The sequence below is a fragment of the Terrapene carolina genome, unplaced genomic scaffold, assembly GCF_002925995.2.
Source record: "Terrapene carolina triunguis isolate 2854851 unplaced genomic scaffold, T_m_triunguis-2.0 Scaffold33746, whole genome shotgun sequence".
Classification (NCBI taxonomy): domain Eukaryota; kingdom Metazoa; phylum Chordata; order Testudines; family Emydidae; genus Terrapene; species Terrapene triunguis.
The window spans coordinates 25,730-48,867 of record NW_020698097.1 but is presented as its reverse complement, the minus strand read 5'-3'; the positions used below and the strand labels follow the sequence as shown (position 1 = coordinate 48,867).

General features: G+C 45.5%; 1 protein-coding gene across 1 annotated transcript; it reads right to left on the bottom strand.

Annotated features, from left to right (window-relative positions):
* Positions 1-182: 182 nt before the first annotated feature.
* Positions 183-20,919, bottom strand: LOC113409538 (antigen WC1.1-like; the record flags this gene model as incomplete). The annotated part of the gene is made up of 8 exons (XM_029914228.1): positions 20,709-20,919; positions 15,236-15,550; positions 13,904-14,218; positions 11,909-12,223; positions 11,471-11,506; positions 10,361-10,498; positions 1,252-1,347; positions 183-254 (listed from the first exon to the last, which is right to left on the bottom strand). Coding segments are annotated over exons 1-8 (1,498 nt in total), but the record flags the coding sequence as incomplete, so codon positions are not given.
* Positions 20,920-23,138: the final 2,219 nt, after the last annotated feature.

The window sequence follows — 23,138 nt, the reverse complement described above, 5'->3', positions numbered from 1 at the left end:
GCTGTGGAAGACAGATTCTTTCATACCATGTGAATATTTCTCTGCCCAGTTCCCTGCAGCTCCTCCCCTGGGGGAGAGCACCATCAACCGCACACAGAAAGGATCACGATTTATTCATGTTTCCATCAAAAGTTGGACGGAAATCTTTTATGTGTCTCTGTATCCATCCCCACCCTTGTTACCTTGTTCTGATCCAGGATCATTTCCCCCCTCGCTGTCATCAGTGTAATACTGCAACTTCGTCACCGAGTCATCTAAATAGGAAACCAGAGAGATGGTAAATGGGATGTTATCACAGTGAGAGCAGCGAAACTGGCTGATGGGCAATGCATCCAGGTCCTGGAGCAAGATTTATGGTCTCAGTATATTGCTCCTTGAAGAGAAGATGCTGAATTCACAGCGACTGAGCGGTGAGAGGCTTACTCAAACTTTCCAAGATAAATATCCTTTTTTTTGTGGTAAATGTGGCTTTGGGGTAGATAAAATCAGACTGGGAAGATGCTGGGAACAGCCATATTGACCTCATGAGGTGAGGCAGGGACTGAGTGAGCCTTTAACCATGGGATCCCCTCCTGTGGGTTTCATTCAAATCCTTCTCATGAACTGGGGAGCCTGTTTTGAGTCACACTCAAGGTGTAAGAATCGTTTAGAGAGGAATGTTTATCTTCTCCTCCTGAATGTTGCTACTTCATGGCCTGATCCAGAAGAAAATTACGGCTGAGGCTGCTGGTCCAGACCTCCTCCGCCACGGACATAATTCCCATTTTGTTATAGAAAATACTCCCCCTCCCCTGCCTTGTTGCCAGATTAGGCCACACCCCTCCCAGGATCAGAGTCTGTGACCAATCCCCACCATTAGTAGAGAGGAGAATGTGCATCTCAGAGAGATGCACTGACCATGCTCAGAGTGCCCCACAATGTGCTAAACTGAGAGCAGCATCTTCCCAACTGATTGACGTTGAGTCAAAATGATTTGAACAGTCACTTTCCTGACCCATAAGTAATTATCCCCTAAGGCTGCAGGATGTACAGATGGGACCGACTGTCCTCAGAATGGGGCTAGCAGAGCCTGCTAGGGAGGAAAGTCATTCATCTCAGTCCAGTAACTGGCTGATCTCGTCACAAACCCAGCATCTGCAGCCATCCAGGACTCACAGGCTTGAAGGCTGCAGAGATTTAGCTCTAGGTCAGAGCTTTAGAATGCAGAGTGCATTAGAGATTTTCTCCCTGTTAGGAATGACACACACAGACCTGAGCGATCAAACACTTCCTGCTTCTTTCTCATCAAGTTATAATCGATCTCCTCGTACACGGCCTCAGAGAAAGGGTCCAAGGATCTTCTGGAGCCTAAAAACAAAGGGCAGGGTTTGCACAGGATCAGAGAAGCTAGGGATGGGAAACCCTATGAGATCATCCAGCCCCTCCCCCTGGGCCCAGTGCAGGACTGGTTCCTACAGCACATTTCCATTGCTCTGACCAGTTAAGATTTCAGTGTTCCAGGTGACGGGGACCACGTCCCTGTCCTGTTTGTTCTATTGACTATTTCACTGTCATTAAGTTTATCTTAATATTCAGCCTTAATGGTACCTACATAAATTTATCCTATTACTCCTAGTACCACCCAAAATCACTCCTCTCCTATCCTGGTGCTCACACTTATGGGCAAAATAGTACCTGTATATGTACTGCCTATAGACTGTGTGGGGAACAATTACCTAATATTTGTGCTGTGCTTTAAAAATGGCAAGTACTATCTACATATCTTTTTAAGTGACAAATCTGAGGAACGGTCCCAGATTGAGGTGTCAGAGGAATTTTTGGAACAAATTGATGAACTAAACAGTAATAAGTCACCAGGACCAGATAGTATTCACCCAAGTCTGAAAGAACTCAAATGTGAAATTTCAGAATTACTAACTGTGGTATGTAACCTATCATTTAAATCAGTTTCTGTACCAGATGGCTGGAGGATAGCTAAAGTGATGCCAATTTTTTAAAAAGGCTCAAGAAGCGATCCCGGCAATTACAGGCCAGTAACCCAATTTACAGAACCAGGCAAATTAGATTAAACTACAGTAAAAACAGAATTATCAGATATATAGATGAACATGATTTTTGGGGAATAGTAAACATGGTTTTTGTAAAGAAAAATCATGCCTCAACAATCTACTAGTATTCTCTGACGGTTCAACAAGCATGTGGACACGGGGGATCCAGTGGATATAGTGTACTTAGATATTCAGAAAGCCTTTGACAAGGTCCCTTACCAAAAGTTCTTAAGAAAAGTAAACTGTCATGGGATAAAGGGGAAGATCCTCTCATGGATCAGTAACTGGTTAAAAGATAGGAAACAAAGGGAAGAAATAAATTATCAGTTTTCAGAATGGAGAGAGGTAAATAGTGATGACTCCCAGGGATCTGTATTGGGACCAGTGTTGATCAACATATTAATAAATGATCTGGAACAAGGGATAAACAGTAAGGTAGCAAAATTGGCAAATTATACAAAACTACTCGAGACAGTTAAGTCCAAAGCAGACTGCAAAAAATACAATGGAGGTCTCACAAAACTGGGTGACTGGGCAACACAATGGCAGATGAAATTCAATGTTGATAAACGCAAAGTAATGCACACTGGAAAACATAATCCCAAATATACATATAAAATGATGGGGTCTAAATTAGCTGTTACCACCCAAGAAAGAGATCTTGGAGTGATTGTGGATAGTTCTCTGAAAACATCCACTCAATGTGCAGTGGCAGTCAAAAAAGCTAACAAAATATTGGTAATCATTAGGAAAGGGATAGATAACAAGACAGAAAATATCATATTGCCTCTATATAAATCCATGGTACACCTACACCTTGAATACTATGTGCAGATGCGGTCGCCCCATCTCAAAAAAGATATATTGGAATTGGAAAAAGTTCAGAAAAGGGCAACAAAAATGATTAGGGGTATGGAAAAGCTGACATATGAGTAGAGATTAATAAAATTGGAACTTTCCAGCTTGGAAAAGAGATGGCTAAGGGGGGATGTGAAACTATAAAATCATGACTGGTGTGGAGAAAGTAAATAAGGAAGTGTTATTTACTCCTTCTCATAACACAAGAACTAGGGGTCACCAAATGAAATTAATAGGCAGCAGATTTGAAACAAACAAAAGGAAGCATTTCTTCACACAACACACAGTCAACACTCATGGAACTCTTTGCCAGAGGATGTTGTGAAGGCCAAGAGTATAAAAGGGCTCAAAAAAGAACTAGATAAATTCATGGAGGATAGGTCCATCAATGGCTATTAGCCAGGATGGGAAAGGATGGTGTCCTTAACCTCTGTTTGCCAGAAGGTGGGAATGAGCGACAGGGGATGGATCACTTGATGATTACCTGTTCTGTTAATTTCCTGTGAAGCACTTGACATTGGCCGCTGTCGGGATACAGGATAGTGGGCTAGATGGACATTTGGTCTGACCCAGCATGGCCATTCTTATGTTCTTATATAAGGGTACATCTACACTGCAATCTGGAGGTGTGATTGCAGCATGCATAAACACATCTGAGCTGGCTTAGATCTAGCTAGGCATATAGCTGTGTCAGCAGACACAGCAGCACAGGCTAACCTTCCATGTACAACCTCACCTAGGAGCCTGGGTGCATACTCCAGCGGCTAGCCCACATCACAGCCATGCTGACGCAACTACAGTGCTGTTGTTATGCCAGCTAGCTTTTACTAGCTAGGTAAAAGCTACCTCGGGTATGTCTACATGTGCTGCAATCACACCTCTCATTGCAGTTTAGATATTCCCTAAATGCCTAGTAGAACTGTCTGATCTCTTTCACCATTATCACCCAAGCTCTTTTGCAGCATTTCTCCTTCCTCGTACCCGCCCTCCTGCTGTATCTCTCTATTCGGGAGCTTTCCCTCACATGGATTTTCTTGCACTTTTCTAAATGGAATCTCAACATGTTCTTTTTCTAACAATATTTGCAGACCCTTTGTATTATTTCCTCTAGTGAGGCGGAGTTGCCCGCCTCCCCACTTGAGAGTGAGGGACCACGACAATCCCTCTGGTGGGTGGAGCCAAAGTTGCCCTGCCCCCCTCACCGGAATTACCAGGACAGGACAGGAAGCATAAAGTGAGGGCCTTGCATCTCATTTGAGTGGGAGCCAGGGAACATAAGAACTGCTGCCAGTGTCCTGTAAAGTGACCAGATTAGCAGCATAAGTTACACTGTGAAGCTCTGCACAGTGGAAATAGCTATAACTACTGTGTTCGAAGCCTTGGTTGGTTGGTTATTTTTTGTTTGTTTGTTTTTCTTGTATAAGAAAGCTCAGAATCTGAGGACTGCAGAAAACACTGCAGAAGGGCCCTCCAAACTGATATTTTATACCTAAAGCTTTCTAATGTTAGAACATAAGAACGGCCATAGTGGGGCAGACCAAAGGTCCATCCAACCCAGTATCCTGTCTGTGGACAGTGGCCAATGCCAGGTGCCCCAGAGGGAGTGAACCTAACAGTTAATGATCAAGTGATCTCTCTCCTGCCATCCATCTCCACCCTCTGACAAACAGAGGCTAGGGACACCATTCCTTACCCATCCTGGCTAATAGCCATTAATGGACTTAATCTCCATGAATTTATCTAGTTCTCTTTTAAACCCTGTTATGGTCTTGGCCTTCACAACCTCCTCAGGCAAGGAGTTCCACGGGTTGACTGTGCGCTGCGTAAAGAAGAACTTCCTTTTATTTGTTTTAAACCTGCTGCCCATTAATTTCATTTGGTGGCCCCTAGTTCTTATATTATGGGAACAAGTAAATAACATTTCCTTATTCACTTTCTCCACACCACTCATGATTTTATATACTTCTATTATAGCCCCCCTTAATCTTCTCTTTTCCAAGCTGAAAAGTCCTAGCCTCTTTAGTCTCTCCTCATATGGGACACGTTCCAACCCCCTAATCATTTTAGTTACCCTTCTCTGAACCTTTTCTAATGCCAGTATATCTTTTTTGACATAAGGAGACCACATCTGTATGTAGTATTCAAGATGTGGGCGTACCATGGATTTATATAAGGGCAATACGATATTCTCCATCTCATTCTCTATCCCTTTTTAAATGATTCCTAACATCCTATTTGCTTTTTTGACTGCCGCTGCACACTTCATGGATGTCTTCAGAGAAATATCCATGATGACTCCAAGATCTCTTTCTTGATTAGCTGTAGCTAAATTAGCCTCCATCATATTGTATGTATAGTTGGGGTTATTTTTTCCAACGTGCATTACTTTACATTTATACACATTAAATTTCTTTTGCCGTTTTGTTGCCCAATCACTTAGTTTTATGAGATCTTTTTGAAGTTCTTCACAGTCTGCTTTGGTCTTAACTATCTTGAGCAGTTTAGTATCGTCTGCAAACTTTGCCACCTCACTGTTTACCCCTTTCTCCAGATCATTTATGAATAAGTTGAATAGGATTGGTCCTAGGACTGATCCTTGGGGAACACCACTAGTTACCTCTCTCCATTCTGAAAATTTACCATTTATTCCCACCCTTTGTTTCCTGTCTCCAGCCTGCTGCAGAAATCTGGAGCTGGACCAGCACTGGGCAGGATCCTGTCCACAAAGGAGACCGACCCTGGAGAGAAATTTCCGGGACTGCCATTGGCCAAGTACAGTAACTCCTCACTTAACGTTGTAGTTATGTTCCTGAAAAATGCAACTTTAAGTGAAACAATGTTAAACAAATCCAATTTTCCCATAAGTTTTAATGGGAATGCGGGGGGTTAGGTTCCAAGGAAATGTATTTGTGGCAGACAAAAGGCATTATATACTGTACAGTACTGTACTGTGGTTGGGAAGTGCCCCTGGCTTACCCCAGACAGGCACAGCCCGCTGCAGGCAAGGACGCTAGGAAGCACCTTTGCAGAAGCAGAGGCAGCTTCCCCGGAGAAGAACAGGCTCGGACTTTGCTCGGAATGCTCCAGGCCTGCCTCTTCCTGTCTCCGCTCCACTCCAGGCCCACCTCTTCCCACTCCCACTCCACCTCCTCTCCGGAGCATGCCACATCCCCCCTCCCCCCCACAAAGTCCTAAGCGCCACCAGGACTGTTTTGCGGTGCTTAGGACGTTCTGGGAGGGAGTGGGAGGAGTAGAGATGCAGCTCTTCCCTGCTCCTCCCCCTCCCTCCCAGAAAGTCCTAAGCGCTGCCAAACAGCTGTTTGGCGGTGGGGGGAGCACTGGGAGGGAGGGGAAGGAGGCGGAGAAGCGGAACTTGTGTAATGCTCCCTTGTAAAGTCGCTGCTCTTCCACAGAATCTTACAAGCAGGCAGCCAAACAACGTTATAAAGGAGCATTGCACAACTTTAAATGAGCATGTTCCCTAATTGAGCAAGGACGTAACATTGAAACAATGTTAAGCGGGACGACGTTAAATGAGGAGTTATTGTACCCCGACGAGACCAAGATCCCGGGCACTATGGACCCCCTCACCCAGACGCTGGTAGGAAGTAGCCCAAGGAAACTGGACTTTGGTCCTGTTTCACTGTCAAAATCTGAGTCAACATGTTTTAGCTGGATCCCTGCTGACCAAGTGGCAGAACAGTCCGCCACTATTAGGGCCCTGGGCTAGGACACAATGAAGTAAGGTGCGCCAAGGTCCCCCCATCCCCTGCTGCCAACCCCATTCCTGGGGTGGCAGCCTCCCCACGTTCGGCCAAGAGGTCTGCTCTCTGCCAGAGCCAGGACATCAAACCTGCCTGTTTGGTGCTCTGCTCTGCCTGAGGGCCTGAATCTCTAGACTGTTTGGTGCTCCCTGCTTTGCCCCCACCCAAAGAGCCAGAGCCCCAGATTGTGTGTTTGCTAGCTGTCTTAGCCAAGAGGCTTAGGCAACACCTCCTCCCCACTCTTCCCTGCCCAGAGGGCCAGAGCTTCCCTAATAAACCATTAACTGCTGGCTGTCCCAGCCAGGATGGTGTAGACTAAAGACTGCTTATACTCTGCCCCACCTAGAGGGCCAGAGCCCTAGACTCTTGATTGACGGCAGCCCTGACAGGAGGCTGTGAGCTCTAGACAGCTTACAGATCGGCCCAGACAGTGGGACCCAAGCCTGTGTGCTGCTGCCTGACACAGTGGGACAGAGTGGGCTCACTCCCCACTTGAGAGCAGGGGACCACTGCATTTCCCCTTTGTATTATTTCTCTGTTGTCCCCACTAGTCTCAACTCTTCCCAATTTACTGTCATCTGGACTGGCTACAGAGCTTCCCTGCAAGAGAGGTACACACCACATGTGTTCACCATAAGATACCTTAATACTCTACCAGGTATGGCTGAAGTTAGTTTAAACAAGGTGTGTTACACACAGTGCCACCTAGTGGGTGAACAGTATAATACAGTTTAGCCTTCCATTACATCTCCCCTTTTGAGTTCTACATTCCTACCATTTACAAAATTTAGGTTATCATTGTATATTTGTAGTTTTGCACAGATCAGTCTATTAAGTGTCTTTTTAGTATATAGGCCTGTCTCTTAGCCTAGGATAAAAGTTTGTGTTTGACTTTTGATACTTTTATATATTCTCCTTACTAATATGTGTGAACAAAGAATGAAAACACTGTCTGTTGCTTCCAGATGGGGTTTATAGCACAATGAAAAGAAATAAGGAAAAGCATTAAAGTGTTGCTAGGTATGGTGGGAGTTTAATATACCAGTGTACACATGAAGACTGCCTTGACCCTTATCTAAAGGCAAGGTCAAGCAACCAGATGGGAGGGTCAAATGGGGTGATGGGGAAGCATAAAAACACTAAAAAGCCAGAGAAAAGGTGACCCTTGCTTAAACATAACCTTACGCCTTACCCTCCCATGGGGTACAAAAAGGCGGTACCAAGGTGTCCATACTCATGATCCTCCAAAAGGGAACATGACCATAAAAATTGTAAGGGGTGGGACCAAGGTGTGCACTATAGGTATAATTAAGCCTGCTAAGAAAAAGAAGGTGGGAAAAAGGACAGGGAAAACTCTGTGGCGTACAGAGCTATGGATATGCTTGCTTAATTAACCCCAATAAACATTGAATTGCCTGCACTTGGACTGTAGTCTTCTGCTTTCTGTTTGCGTGATAAGAACCAAGAGAGGGGCGAGGGAAAAAGCCCTAACATCTCTCAGTGGTACTAGTTTTCTAATTACCCAACCCAAACAAGTAACAACTTGGTCATCTGGCTTTCCATCAGTTGCAATGACTGCCTGAGGCCTGTTTGGAATCTCTGAGTTTTCTTCCTCTTGTTCTGCATCTGCCATCTGTAGAGTTTGCTCTGTTGATTGTTCTTTCTGATGTACACTGTATGCTCCAGCATTTTATCTTGAGTTTATTTGTACTGGGTCTCCTTTCAAATATCCCCCTGCCAAGTTCTTCCACTTTTCTCATTAGGCCCATCATGGCTGCCACACTGAGGTGGAGAATGCTGTTGGTCTTTGATCCTTTGATCACATGCACTCTGAATGAGAAGTTTTTGTCTTTGAAAGATATTTCTATGGTGAACTGTCCCATGCAATTCAGAATGCCTCCAGGGCTAGTCAGCTGCGTCAGGTGACTTCAGCTCTGGAAGGGATTGATGGTAATTGTAAGGCCCTTCTGAGATGACTGTTACATCTGTTCCTAAGTGAATTTTAAAGTCAATACTGTTTCTCTGAATGATCACTTTCAGGCTCTGTATCATCACACATAATAGATCCCAGAAACAATGGCTCGTTTGTCTGTAATATAAATCAATGTGTTTACTGCGTATCACTGCGTTTAGGTGGCAAAAAAAACTGCAAAATGCCCATATTTTGTGCATTTAATATATCCTGAGTGTTTGAGTAAAATTTGTTCCTCTTAGCCAGGAGTTCTCTCTCTTTACCTCACTAGTTTTATAGTATTAACTTGTCGCACTCATGCTGTGTTTGTTACTAGCTTCTAAGCTAGATTCTTGTTTGGCAAGTTGCTCTGGGTTTTGCTGTCTCATCAGCTAGATTGCTTTGCCATTTGAATAGCAGTGTGTAGGGTGAAGTCTGTTTTTAATTGTAGTTGCTGTGAAGGACTTTATCGTTTAACCCAATAACCAGCTTCTCTCTGATATTTTCATGTTTGCTGTTCCAGAATCAGAGTTTTCAGCCAAGGTATGCAGAGCTCTTATAAATTATTCAACATTTTCCCCTAGTCCTTGAATTCTCTGATGAAAACATTCCCTTTCATAAACCACATTTCTCTGAGGGTACAGTAGAACCTCAGAATTACAAACATCTTGGAATGGAGGTTGTTCATAACTGAAACATTCGTAACTCGGAAGAAAATGTTACAGTTGTTCTTTCAAAAGTTTACAACTGAACATTGACTTAATACAGCTTTGAAACTTTACTATTCAGAAGAAAAATGCTGCTTTTAACCATCTTAATTTAAATGAAACACAGAAACAGTTTCCTTACCTTGTCAAATCTTTTTTTTAACCTTTCCCTGTAATTTTTTTAGTTGTTTACATTTAAGACAGTATTGTACTATATTTGCTTTTGTGTTTTTTTGGTCTCTGGTGCTGCCTGGTTGCGTACTTCCAGTTCCAAATGAGGTGTGTGGTTCACTGGTCAGTTCTGTAACTTTGAGCTTCCAGTGTATAAAGTATGCATCAAACATAGCTAGAACCCTTTCATCGTCATCTTTGTGACTGTCCTCAGGAAAATCAAAGGATTTAAAGAAATGCTCTGCTTGCTTCCAAAGAGCACAAAGTAAACACCATACCCATACATCTTCAGTTTCCTTATGGAGTTTTGTAGCAATTTGAAATCTTGCAAAATGCTGCTTCTAGTCTCTCAGTTGTGAAGGTTTGTGAAAGCTGAAGTTCTCTGGGGCAACGCAGAGAGAGATGTTGATGAAATCCTGCAACCTGTGTTGCTTTTTTTTCCCTCTCTGCAACCTTCATTGCTCCTCCTTCTGTCTGCAACTTCTGTTGCTCTCTTCCTTCTGTTTTTTCTTCTCTTCTGGCACTGCTTAACTTCGGGCACCATGTCACATACACCTTGTACATGGTAGGTGGCAGGGCTGCTATTAGCAGGTCAGGTTTCTGTACCAGATATGGACTGGCTACAGAGCTTCCTTCCCAGAGAAATACTCACCAGATCTGTTCACAATAAGATCCCTTAATGCTCTGCCAGGCATGGCTGAGGATAGCTAAAATAAGTTGTTACATGCAATGCCACTTTGTGGCCGAACAGTATAATACAACTTAACCTTCCATTACACTGACAACACCCCACCCCCCTTAGACACAGCTCCCCCTGTTACTTCAGAGGCATTTCACATAGTGACACCAATCAGCACCCACCTCTGCGCTGTGCCCTGGCACTTCGCACCTGCGCCCCCAGGATGATTAAGACCAGGCAGAGCAGGGCCCCCAGGATAATGCAGACGACCACAGGCACCGTGACTCTCCCACTGTCGGTCAGAGGACGGCGCGGGGGAGCTGGATGGAAATGAACATACGACAGGGAGAGATTATCCTGTGAGAGTCAGGGGGGGCCCTGGGGAGCTCCCAAGTCACTCATTGCACAGCCCAGAACAGCAGAGTAATGGGCTGGAACACAGGGGGCAGCTCACAGGCTGCTGTTTAAATCATGGGCCCTGCCCGGTCAGCTGGAGCCAGCAGACAGGAATCATCAGGGTTAGCAGGGCCTGCAGCTCCCAGCCGGGTGTCATTCACTCCTAGGTTTCACAGGCCATGTGTAAGGGGACGTAACCCCGACAGGGCAGGAGCGATGCTGGGAAGAAGGGTCCTGCCATTTAAAGCCTGAGTGTGTGTGGCCACCGCCAGAGCAAGTGTCCAACCCGCAGCATCCCTGCAGCACAGCCAGGGCCTGAGAAGGAGGCCTGGGGCTTGTGAGGAGCAGACTGTGAAATTCCCTTACATTCCAGAGACGCTGGTTGTGATGTCCCTGTGCCACAGAGTGGGGTGACATGTTTTCCTTTAACCTTTCCCATTTTTCCCTTATTTTTTTAAAATTGATTGCTGTTTAATAAATTGTATTTGCTTTGAACTGTATGTAATGATCAGTGGGTCAGGGAAGCGTTGAGTGCAGAGAGAGCATCCCAGAGTGGGGACACCCCAGCCCCTACCCTAAGTGACCACGGCAAGGTTGGGGATCGAGCCCCCAGGAATCCTGGGCCCAGCCTTGTCAGGGTTACAAGGACTCTGCCACACAGGAGAGTGTGACATCAGGAAGGCCTCTGGGTAAAGGAAGTGGGAGGACTCAGATTCCTTCATTAGTCCACTTCACCGGGGTACTGTATAAGCCAGGAAAGTTCCCCACAATAGCGGGACCATTCCCCTGCTTACACATGGAAAGGAGCTCCTGCCTTAGGCTGCAGCTTGCAGCACATCCTCTGTGACCCAGCAGCAGGTAAATTTAGCTCTTGATGGGAGAGGGGGATGTTTTACCTGTTCTACTCAGTGTTGCTGTCGTCTCTGTCACACCTGCAAAGGGAAAGGGAGGAGAGTTGGAGTCTGGAGCGAGGGGGAAGTGACGTGTTTGTCACCGGGTAGCGTCCCTCAGAGTCCCTGAGGATCTCCAGACGTCACTTCTACAAACTCCCTCAGACCAGCACAGGGTCTGTATGTTAGTGATTTAGGGCCCACGTCCTCCTATGCTGACTAGTAACAAACCAGCACACTGGGGCCTGTGGTGGATGCAGGGGCTATGTGGGCTGATGTCTGAGCCAATCTGACCCCACAAAGGTTCCACCCTATAGCATCATTGATGCTCCTGCACATGGGAGATGGGAGGGCCTGGTCTGTGACCAAGGAGGGGCAGGCAATTGGACCCATCCTCCTTCTGGAAAATTACACCATGTAGCAGAAACATCTCCTGTCACTCACCTGAGCAATTCACTGCAACATCTTCCTTATGGCCACAGTTGCTCTCACCCCAGGGCTTGGCAGGACAGTCCCAGAGAGATGACTCTGTCCCTCTGCAATTCAACGTCTCCACCCAGATGGGACCAATCCCCTCGCCATATGCAGCCTCGCCCGGGGCAGATACAGCAGATCCACAGCCCAGTTGTTTACACACAACGTTAGCATCCGCCATGTCCCAGGAGTCATCACAAACTGTTCCCCAGGAGCCACGGTACCAAACCTCCACTCTCCCCGAGCATCTGTCCTCTCCTCCCACGACATGTAACTTCTCCCGGTCTGGAAATGCAGAAACCTCACATGTTACTGGGACAACTGGGAAATTCCTTAGGGACCAAGAATGAGACACAGAGAAGCAGAAATACCTGTGCAGCTTGGAGAGTTCGGGCATTCGGCGAACAGGGCCTGAGGTGTTTTCTCTTTTTGTCCTATGCAGAGAAAATGATGAACTGAACAGACCAAGAAGAGTGTGTGATGTGGGAGAGAGTAGGGTTTATCTGTACATTAAACCCCTAAATTTCAGCAATTTTATAAACTTAAATCTAAAATCTAGTTTGTTTCAGAGCTAATGGATTTATTACTCAGTGGATTTTTTGGATGTTGAAATCTTTATGCAGCTCCCTGCTGGTGTGTGTGTTTGTGGTTATCTGAGTCTGTTCCATCCACCCTGTGTACAGCTGCTCCTGGCCCTGTTTGAAGGTAAACAGATTTGTCACCTGAAACTCACCCACATTATTGTGGGGATCCAGAGACGAGAAATGGTGGTATTAGAATTGAGACCAAAATGGGACTTTAGATCTGAAACAAACTCTCACCGACACGCACAGACACAGACACACTTTTCGGGAATTCTGATCCTGACCGAGACTTCACAGCCTGGGGGTCAGGAAGCAGGGGCTGCAGCAGAGCTAGTCTCCAGGCAGCTAACAAGCGCAGCGGCCTGTATTCCGCTGCCTGACTGGTCGTACCGCCTGATTGGTGGGAAGGGTCAACAGTCCAGGTCTTGAATTCAGCGCCAGAGCAGCCATTCAGCAACTGCTCAAAGCATTTCCCACAGCTAGGATACCTCGTTTTCCTGTCTTGTTCCCAGCCTTGCTCTTGCCTTGACTCCGGACTTACCCCTTGCCTTGCTCCAGGTAACCTGGTCCTGACACTGAGCTCCGATTTCTGACTTTGGCTCTGGCCTCTGGCTCTGACCCTTGGCTCCAATTTCTGGCTACCAGCTCCTGCTCTAGCCAGTGGGCATTACTCCTGCTTCAACCACTCAGCATGACCGCCCACATCTTGGTCACTCACATTTGGGATGAACAATCAGAGATGGGCCCAAAGTATAGCCACAGAGATTCCCAAATGACACTCACTAATGGGAGACATTTGCAGTGGCGCTGGAACAATTTTTACAGTCGGGGTGCTGAAAGCCACTGGTCCCCAAACTTTTTACCTTGCCCCCATTACCCCATCCGTGCTCCCTCTCCCCCGAGTTGGGGCCAAGACTGAGCTGTGACTCTGGGCGGGGGACGTGGATAGGGGTAAGGGGACTGAGGCTGGGAGCACAGCTGGGGGTGGGAGCAGAGCCCTGCTTGCGGGGCCAGTAGCAGGACCCTGTGTGCGGTACCAGCAGCAGAGCACGGGTCTGGCAGCTGGGACCCCGTGCAAAAACTGGGGGGTGCTGCAGCACCCCTTTCACCCCTAGTTCCCCTGCCTATAGGGATTTGTGGGCTCTCACTAGGTGATTGCACCGTGTAACACACAGCTTGTATAGATAAGTCCCGTGTTTGTTTTCCAGGGGCTGTATTCTCATTCCTAGAATGGACAATGAAAATATGTCTGCCACTGCTGCGAATGTAAAACTCTCTATACTGAAAAGTAAATACATTCAAAATTTCTATCACACCCTTTTAATGAGTTAGGCATGTAGAAGGTGTGAGCATGCATGTACACAGACAGTTTCAGAATTACCACTGCAAGAAATATGGGTCTCTTCTGCGCGGTTATCACAGGACTGCTGTTTCCACATGTCTGATGGGCACTGCCAAAGGGACCTGTGCTGCTCATTGCATGCAACATGGTCCAGCCACGTGGGACCAGAACCTGCTCCATATGCAAAGTCTTTTGCAATCTGTCCTCTGTCCCCACAGTTCAGCTGTTTGCAGACAATTTCTGGAGTTACTCCAGACATCTGATTGTAGCAAACACTGCCCCACGTCCCATTGTAGAAAATCTCCAGTCGCCCAGCACAGTCACTGCCACTCACCAGCCTCAGATCTGTGAATTCTAGAAGGAAATGCACAAAAAGTGAATTAAATCGTCTGATTCTGAAATGAACTGGGGTTTAAAGAGTGAAATCCCAGCAATTCTAACGATGCATCCTTCTGCAGAAGCAAGTGTCAGAGAGAATCACTCTAAGAATCAGACTCTCCTGGACACCATAGGCCCATTAGAAATACAATGGTCACCTCTGAAAAGTCACCGGTTCCCAGCAGTTACACACACAGATACCTGCAATACAGCAGTGACTGCCCTCCCAACACTAGAGAAATGCTGCGATATCTCCAATACTCCTGGGTGGGAACATATGGGAAATGGTGACTTTCTAATCACGACCCCAGTAGGTAGATAGAAAAGTAGAGTGACCATATTTTCTTTAAAAGGGAAAACGGAACACCCCACTGGGGGCCCAACCCCAAGGCCTCCTTTCCTCTCTCTCCCTCCAACGTGGGGCCAACCTGAGCCCACACTGCCTCCTGCCCGCAGAGGGACAGCCTGAGGTTCCCCTACCCCCTCAGCACATGGGCCAGCCTGAGCCCCCCTGCCACCCACCCATGTTGGGCCAGCCCCAGGCCCCCTTCTTCCCACCCACATGCAGGGTGGCCCAAGACCCCTGCTGTCCTCCCACACGGGGCTGGCCCAGCCAAAGCTGCTGTCTTGAGTCCTCCCTCCAGCGGGGGACTGGCGTTGCCACTCACCCCACCCCTGCATGTTCCTCCGCACCTGGCTAGGAGTCGTATCCCACTTCTTTCGCAAAACTGTGCATTTGTCCAATTTGCTCTTGCCAACTCATGATCACTTGGCAAGAGCAAATGGGACAAATGCCCATTTTTGCCAAAACAGTCGGGATGGCCAGGGCAGGCTTAAAAAAGGGACTGTCCTGGCCAAAACTGGATGTATGGGCACCCTATAGAAGAGACAATGAGGTAGAGGCTCTATCATTCTCAGCTCTCTCCTCAATTGTCCGCCCTCTCCATTAAATCCCCTGGTAACCAGGCTCACATGAGCATTCCTGGACCAGACCTGAACAGAGAACTCCCGCGTCCTCTTTGTGTCTGCAGTTGTGCTGTCCCCAGCCCCTGGAAGGACACGTCCAGAGATCGGATTCATTCCCAGAGCAGTTCACATCATCCAGCCAGATCTGTCCGGATCCTTCCCCATAATGAGCAGAGACAGTTGCATTGATGGCATGTCCACATCCCAGTTGTTTGCAAACGACATTGGAGTCTGACAGATCCCAGAAATCATCACAGACTGTCCCCCAGCTGCCATTGTAATAAATCTCCACTCTCCCGGCACAGCGACCTGTCCCATTCACCAGTCTGATCCGCCTGCTTCCTGCAGGGATAGATCCCACCTTTTAATATGCAATAGGAGGATAATTAAACAGCTTCCATGCAAATCAATGGTGCTGCTACAATGGCTGAGATATTGAAATGCTTTTAAATGTCTGTCTTTAACAAGAAACACAGAAAGGAAGGGAAACTGAGTAAGGAAACAAGGAATACTTTTTACACAGCAATATTGATAAACAGCATGTGAGTGTAAGGGCCTAATTCTGAATTCCTTATTCATCGGAGTAATCCTTAAGGGACTCGTCACATGGGTCAGAGCTATTAGTGAGACAAAGGGTTAGCAGAATCAGCCCTTACTCAAAATCTTGAATATTTTCAAACAACTCTTAAATGATAAGCATCAAGGTGTTCAAGGAATTATTAGGCAATTAATTTACCCAAAACCAAATATTATTTTCAATTGTTACAGAATGGGGAGGATGTGACACTGGCTGACCAGGTCATGCTAGAGTGTATTTAGGGTCATTTCACTTGTGTAGATCAAAGTAATGGTTAGATGTATAAGTGTGTATTCAGATGTTTAAATTTTATGAAAACTAGTGGAACCTTACTGGTATTGTTTTCGCTTATCTATTCCTGTCATAATGTAATGCCAAACATGTACATGGTAAATACATTTGTTGCTAAATAACAAATCAAATAAATTTTGTGAAATGGTAAGGATTTAAGACTTTAGCAGAAAATGCTAATGTCAAAGCAAATGGCCATTATGCACAAGGTCAGAGGTCAAAAATCTAAGTGCATTCCTCACTGTCTGTCATCAAAGGAAAAGCCCACATGGGTAGAGAGACTGTCAGTGTGTTTTCTGTGAGAAGATATAAATATGGATTCAAAGAAAGAATCCAAACAGTCCAGAGATACAGGATCTAACAGAGAAGAATAACTGAACGAGAAGACAGAGATCCTCAAAGTTATTCTGGGTAGCCCTATGTGATGGGGTGAGCTCCCCACACTAGCCCTGTAAAAGCTGGGTTGGGCCAGATGGGTCCAATCAGCTAATTAGGCTCCAAACAGTGGAGCTTTAGGCCAGAATCAGCTGGTTAGAGAGAGTCTCACCTGTGCAGGAACAGGTGGGGCCTATAAAGCCAGGAAGCTGGCTACAGGTTGTGGCTGTTGGGAAAGGCTGCAGTAAGGCAGGCAGCAGTCATGCACTGGGAAGAGGGAGGAGTGTTTGGGGGCTGCAGGGATATAATCTGCAGTTACTCCCTGGAGGTGGATTCTTGGGGCTGGTACACCCAGAGTGAGGAGAGGAACCAGAGTATAGGAAGCAGTCATAGAATCATAGAAGATTAGGGCTGGAAGAGACCTCAGGAGGCCATCTAGTCCAACCCTCTGCCCAAAGCAGGAACAACCCCAACTAAATCAGTCCAGGGAAGGAGCAGTGTGGGCAGAGGGAGGAAGCGCAGACCTGCTGAGTTGTCCCTGGACTGGAACCCAGAAAACAGGGCAGGCCTGGGTTCCCCTACCAGCCACTGAGGGAGTAGCACCAGGGCAGTGAACGGGAAGACTGCCTAGGCTGTTGATGGACTGAATCCCATAAGGGGGAACACTGAGTGACCTAGCTGGAGGGCTAAGTCACAAAGAGAATGCTGCGGGTCCTGGAGCAAGAGGAGCTCCAGACCAGAGTCAGAGTGATGATGTGCAAACTGTGGATGGGGCGTTGGCCTTGAAAGCTAATCCCCAGAATGACCAAGAGGAGATGCCAGATTGGCAGTGAATGGAGTACCTCATGACACCCTGTAAAAGACTTCTGGGAAACTGACAATTTATTACATCACTGCCACCATTTGGAGTTACAAACTGATTATTTACCTGTTATTATATTTTACCTGCTATAGCCTCTCAATAACCCTCATTCTTTCTTCTTCGCTAATAAACCTTTAGTAGTTTACTATAGAACTGGCTGCCAGCGTTATCTTTGGAGTAAGTTCTGGGGTGACTGACTGGTCCCTTGGGAGTCGGAGAAACTTGATGTAGTGTGATATGATTAAGTGACATCATATCACAACTTTCAGTTTGTGTGGGTGGCAAGTTAGGCTGTAGAGCCTAAGGGGACTGTCTGTGACTCTATGGTGAGATTGCATATTGATCTAGGAGTTCACTGGCTTGGTGAAATCTAATTCTAGAACACACCAGCAGTTTGGGTGTCTGCCCTTGTTTTTGGAGTCTGCCCTGAGATAGTCACTTACAGTGGTGAGCCACTCCAGACAGCATGACAGGAGGTACCAGAACATTAGAGAAAAGTAGGCTTGCTACCAATTTATTTTACAAATAAAGGGAAAGACAGGCAAATTGGATCCATGTGTCTACAATAAACTCCCAGACACTTAGGGCCTAATTCTATCCTACTGAAATCAACTGTGAAGCTCCCACTGACAATGGGAACAGAAATGGGCTCTTAAGTGCTGTAGTTATCCTGCAGTTGGAATGGGCATGAAAAATGATATCAGTGCAGTAATATACAGTGCATGATATAGGGACATAGTTAAAATATCTGTTACTTGTTTACTTTTACGGTGGAACCTTAATGTAAATAATATACCAGCAAAAAGGACAACAGAATGATCTTGTACAATAGTCATGTACAACCAAGAACAATGAAAAAAAATCCCACCACAGATTCCTTTAAATGAAGGAAAATTGCACAGTTATAGATTAGGATTTAACAAGGTCACATTATAACAGCAACTTTGATGCATTTCCTAAGTGACAGAGGGTTAGATCCACAAATGTACGCAGCTACCTAATTGCCTCTTTATAAATACATAATGTATAAATCATTACATATTTATTGAAGCAGGGATTTGATTCTCCCACATCCCAGGCGAGTGCCCAGGCCACCAGCTAGAATCAATCTTTAGCTTTTTTTAATGATTCACTGACTGATTATTTGTACAAAGTGGAACATTTCCTGCAGGAGAGACCCACCCCATCATACCCTATAGTCTATAGTAACTAGGGCACTAACCTGTGTTCATGTCCTTGCTCCATATCAGACAGAGTGGGGATTGAACATGGATTTCCCACCGCCCAGTTGAGTGCTTTAACCGCTGGGTTATGGGTAAAATGGGGAGATGAGAGAGCTGACCTGGCTTACATGCCTAGCTCCAGGAATGGGTTCATGACTGAGATCCCTGAGCAGAGAGAGGTGCCTACCTCTGACATGTGTGTCAGGGCCTGAGGCTTAGATTAATGGCAGTTTGGTATCTAAATAACTTGTGTATCTAGGCCCTAACTCCCTTCCTTGGCATGTCACTGCTGGCAAGTTTAGGTGGTTCCCTCTTCAGCTTTCTGATGCCTAACTCTCCCCATGCATCGTACAGGGAGCTGGGCATGTGACTCGGGGCTGAGGATTCCATTGGATGGCAAGGCACCTAAGAGTCAGGCCTTGCGATGCCCAAGTCCCTTCAGGGATCTAGCCCAGAGCCACTATCCATGGCAGTCGTGGTTAAAACAGGTTGTATATGGACTTCCTTTTCTTACTATTGTTTTCTGATTCGAGACAGCACGTTTTTAAAAGACTTTTTAAAATAAACACGTTTGTTTACATTTTCAGGAGATAATGCTGCCAGCTTCTTATTCACAATGTCACCTGACAGTGAGAACAGGCATTCGCATAGCACTGTTGTAGCCGTCGTCGCAAGATATTTACGTTACAGAGGCGCTTAAGATTCATATGTCCCTTCATGCTTCAACCACTATTCCAGAGGACACAAGTCCAAGCTGATGACAGGTTCTGCTCAATAACGATCCAATGCAGTGCAGACCAACGCGTGTTCATTTTCATCATCTGAGTCAGATGCCACCAGCAGAAGGTTGATTTTCTTTTTTGGTGGTTTGGGTTCTGCAGTTTCCACATCAGAGTGTTGCTCTTTTAAGACTTCTGAAAGCATGTTCCACACCTTGTCCCTCTCAGATTTTGGAAGGCACTTCAGATTCTTAAACCTTGGGTCAAGTGCTGTAGCTTTCTTTAGAAATTTCACATTGGTACCTTTTTTGCATTTTGTCAAATCTGCAGTGAAAATGTTCTTAAAACGAACATCATGTGTTGGGTCATCATCCGAGACTGCTCTAACATGAAATATATGGCAAAATGCGGGTAAAACTCCCCCAAGGAGTTCAGTCACAAATTTAATTAACACATTATTTTTTAACGAGCGTCATCAGCATGGAAGCACGTCATCTGGAATGGTGACTGATGCATGAAGGGATATACGAATATTTAGCGTATCTGGCATGTAAATACCTTGCAATGCTGGATACAAAAGTGCCATACACACGCCTTTCTCTCTTTCAAGTGACATTAGAAACAAGAAGCGGGCAGCATTATCTCCTGTCAATGTAAACAAACTTGTTTCTTTTAGTGATTGGCTGAACAAAAAGTAGGACTGAGTGGACTTGTAGGCTCTAAAGTTTTACATTGTTTTGTGTTTGAGTGCAGTTATGTAAAAAAAAAAATCTACAGTTGTAAGTTGCACTTTGACGATAAAGAGATTGCACTATAGTACTTGGATGAGGTGAATTGAAAAATACTATTTCTTTTGTTTATCATTTTTACAGTGCAAATATTTGTAATCAGAAATAATATAAAGTGAGTACTGTATACTTTCTATTCTGTGTTGTAATTGAAATAAATATATTTTAAAATGTAGAGAAACATCCAATTGGTAATCTATAGTTGAAAACTGCAATTAATCATGATTAATTTTTTTAACCTCAATTAATTTTTTGAGTTAAACACGTGAGTTAACTGTGGTTAATCGACAGCCCAAGTTTTACAACAAAAATCTGAACATTTTCAATGAAAACAGACTTTGAGAAAATTCGTTATCTTAGTATGAAGATTTTTCACAGGAAAAAAGTTTTGATGAAATTTTTTGAACAGCTCGAATACATAAAAATATAGGAGAGAGCGAGCAAGAGAGGCTGCTATAGTGCATTAGCCCTATAACATGGCTATGCTTTGTTCTGTATATAATATATATTTAACTATAAGTGGGTCACAGTTTGAACCTCAGATCCACATCATTTCAAGGACTGCTGAGATCTCAGCACAAGGTGGGGTGGAGGCAGGCCCTGGGGTGGGTCATGTTCCCATTGAACAAGGACAGGATATTTATAAGATTTTCACACTAAGTCACCTGAGCAAACGACACCGACGTCCTCAGCAATTCCTGCCTGGGCTGTCTCAGGCGGGGAGTTGTCACAGAGAGTCAGACGAGTCTCATTTCCCTCACATCGGACACTTCTCAGCCCCACGGGGCCCGTTCCTCGCTCAGACTTAGGGGGGTTATAAGCTTTCTCAGTGACTCCACACTGGAGCTCTCTGCAGACCACCTTGGCATCGTTCATGTCCCACTGGTCATCCAGCACTCTGCCCCACACACCATGGAGGGAAATCTCAACTCTCCCATCGCACCGGCTCTCTCCATTCAGCAGTCTGAGTGACTCAGAATGACCTGGGCTCAGAGACACAAAATATGCTGAATAATACTGTGATGTTGCACCCCCATAATGCTTAATAGAAATATGCTTATGAATGTAAATATGACATAACTGGAATGTGTTTTATGCTAGATATGCCATGTAACATCTCTGCAAAGGTTATGATCTACTGGATATATTCATCCTATTTGTACCCATGTATCATTTTTGTATTCGAAGTTATGACTATTGGCTGTTTACTTGTTTGATTTTAAGAAGCCTTAGTAAGCCATTTGGTCAGCTGGTTAAGAAAGGAATTTGTAAGTTAAGTGCCCAATCAAGAAACACTTAAGCTGACAATAGACTTTGATGGACTCCAATCCACATAAGAAGTCTACCTGGGGACGTTCAAGATAGAATGTAAGCAATGCCACGTGTAAAGTGCTGAGTAATGCATGGACATGTGACTTGCCCATGTGACTCCAAAACTCCATCTTATAGCTGGGATTCTACACAGGGGGAGGGAGGGGTATCCACTCACAAGAGAAAGTTTATTTAAGCCCCTGGCAACCCCTCCATTTTGTCTTCAGATGGCTTAAGAGATATCCTTTGGGGGTGGAGAGGCTACCTGAAAGAAACTGGAACAAAGGACAGTAACCACAGGGGTGTGAGTGATTGCTGGACCCAGACTAGGAGGCGGCTAGTCTGTAAAAGAAACTTATGGGAACATCCCTGAGGGTGAGATTTCATCAGTAATCACTTTCTTATTGTATTAGGTTTAGACTTGCATGTTTTATTTTATTTTGCTTGGTAATTCACTTTGTTCTGTCTGTTATTACTTGGAACCACTTAAATCCTACTTTTTGTATTTAATAAAATCACTTTTTACTTAATTAACCCAGAGTATGTATTAATACCTGAGGGGAGAGTAAACAGCTGTGCATCTCTCCATCAGTGTTATAGAGGGTGAACAATTTATTAGTTTATCCTGTATACACTTTATACAGGGTAAAACGGATTTATTTGGGGTTTGGACCTCATTGGGAACTGGGCATTTGGCTGTTGGAGACAGGAATACTTCTTAAGCGGTTTTCAGTTAAGCCTGCAGTTTGGGGGCGGGGGGGAAATGTAATTCAGACCTGGGTCTGTGTTTGTAGCAGGCAAATGTGTCCTGCACAACCAGGCAGGGTTCTGAAGTCCCAAGCTTCCAGGGAAAATGGGGTCAGGGATAGTCTCGGCACATTAGGTGGCAGCCCCAAAGGGGTTTCTGTGATCCAACCCATCACAAATACTCCCTGCTGGTATTGCATTAGAAATAATACACAGATGTGATGTAAAACACAGGTTTCTGTGCCAAGTGGAAGGTAACCCTCACCGCTGTGCAGTGCTACAGGGAACAACCTCTCTCAAGGGTTTCATTTGTCTGTCTACTCAGAAATGCAGGAGGTGATCGAAGGAAAGAATTCTCCAGCTCTGAGATCAGACCTTGCACGATGTGAGTGCTCTCACTTCTCTAGGGAGTGCTCAGGAACACCTGGCAGATCAGGCCCCTGGTTACCAAAACGCTCTGTGCAAAAGCGCTCAGTGCTCACCCCACACACTAATAGAGGCAGCGCTGTGAGATCGCTGTGATTTATAACAAGACACTAGGAGCCTGCAATGAATGCACCAAGCACCCCACTTTCCTGCTCCAATTCCCAAATCCAGACTGCAAGGACACATGGCTCCTTTAGATAAAACCCTGCCGTTTGTCCCTGTTCAATGCACACCGTGTCAGCTCCAAACTCATTAAGAGCCAACATAAAGGCTTTTCTGCACTCAGCAGGGTTTTTCCAGGCCAGGTCTGCAACTGTGGACACGAGTTACTTTTCTCATGAACTCTAGCTATTGACTTGGCTGGAGAGGATGCTTGGAGGGGTGAGTGACGTCTGGGCAATTTTTTTCTAAACATATATTTTTCATTTCAAAACTTTGTCCATTGTAAGCACGTAAAGATGTTGAAGTTCCTTCTGGGAGAAGCGATCTGCACCGCTTCCCGCAGCTCCCATTGGCCAGGAACGGCAAACCGTGGCGACTGGGAGCTGCGAGCAGCCGTACCTGTGAATGTTCAGGTAAACAAACTGTCTCGTGGCCCAACAGGGGCTTAC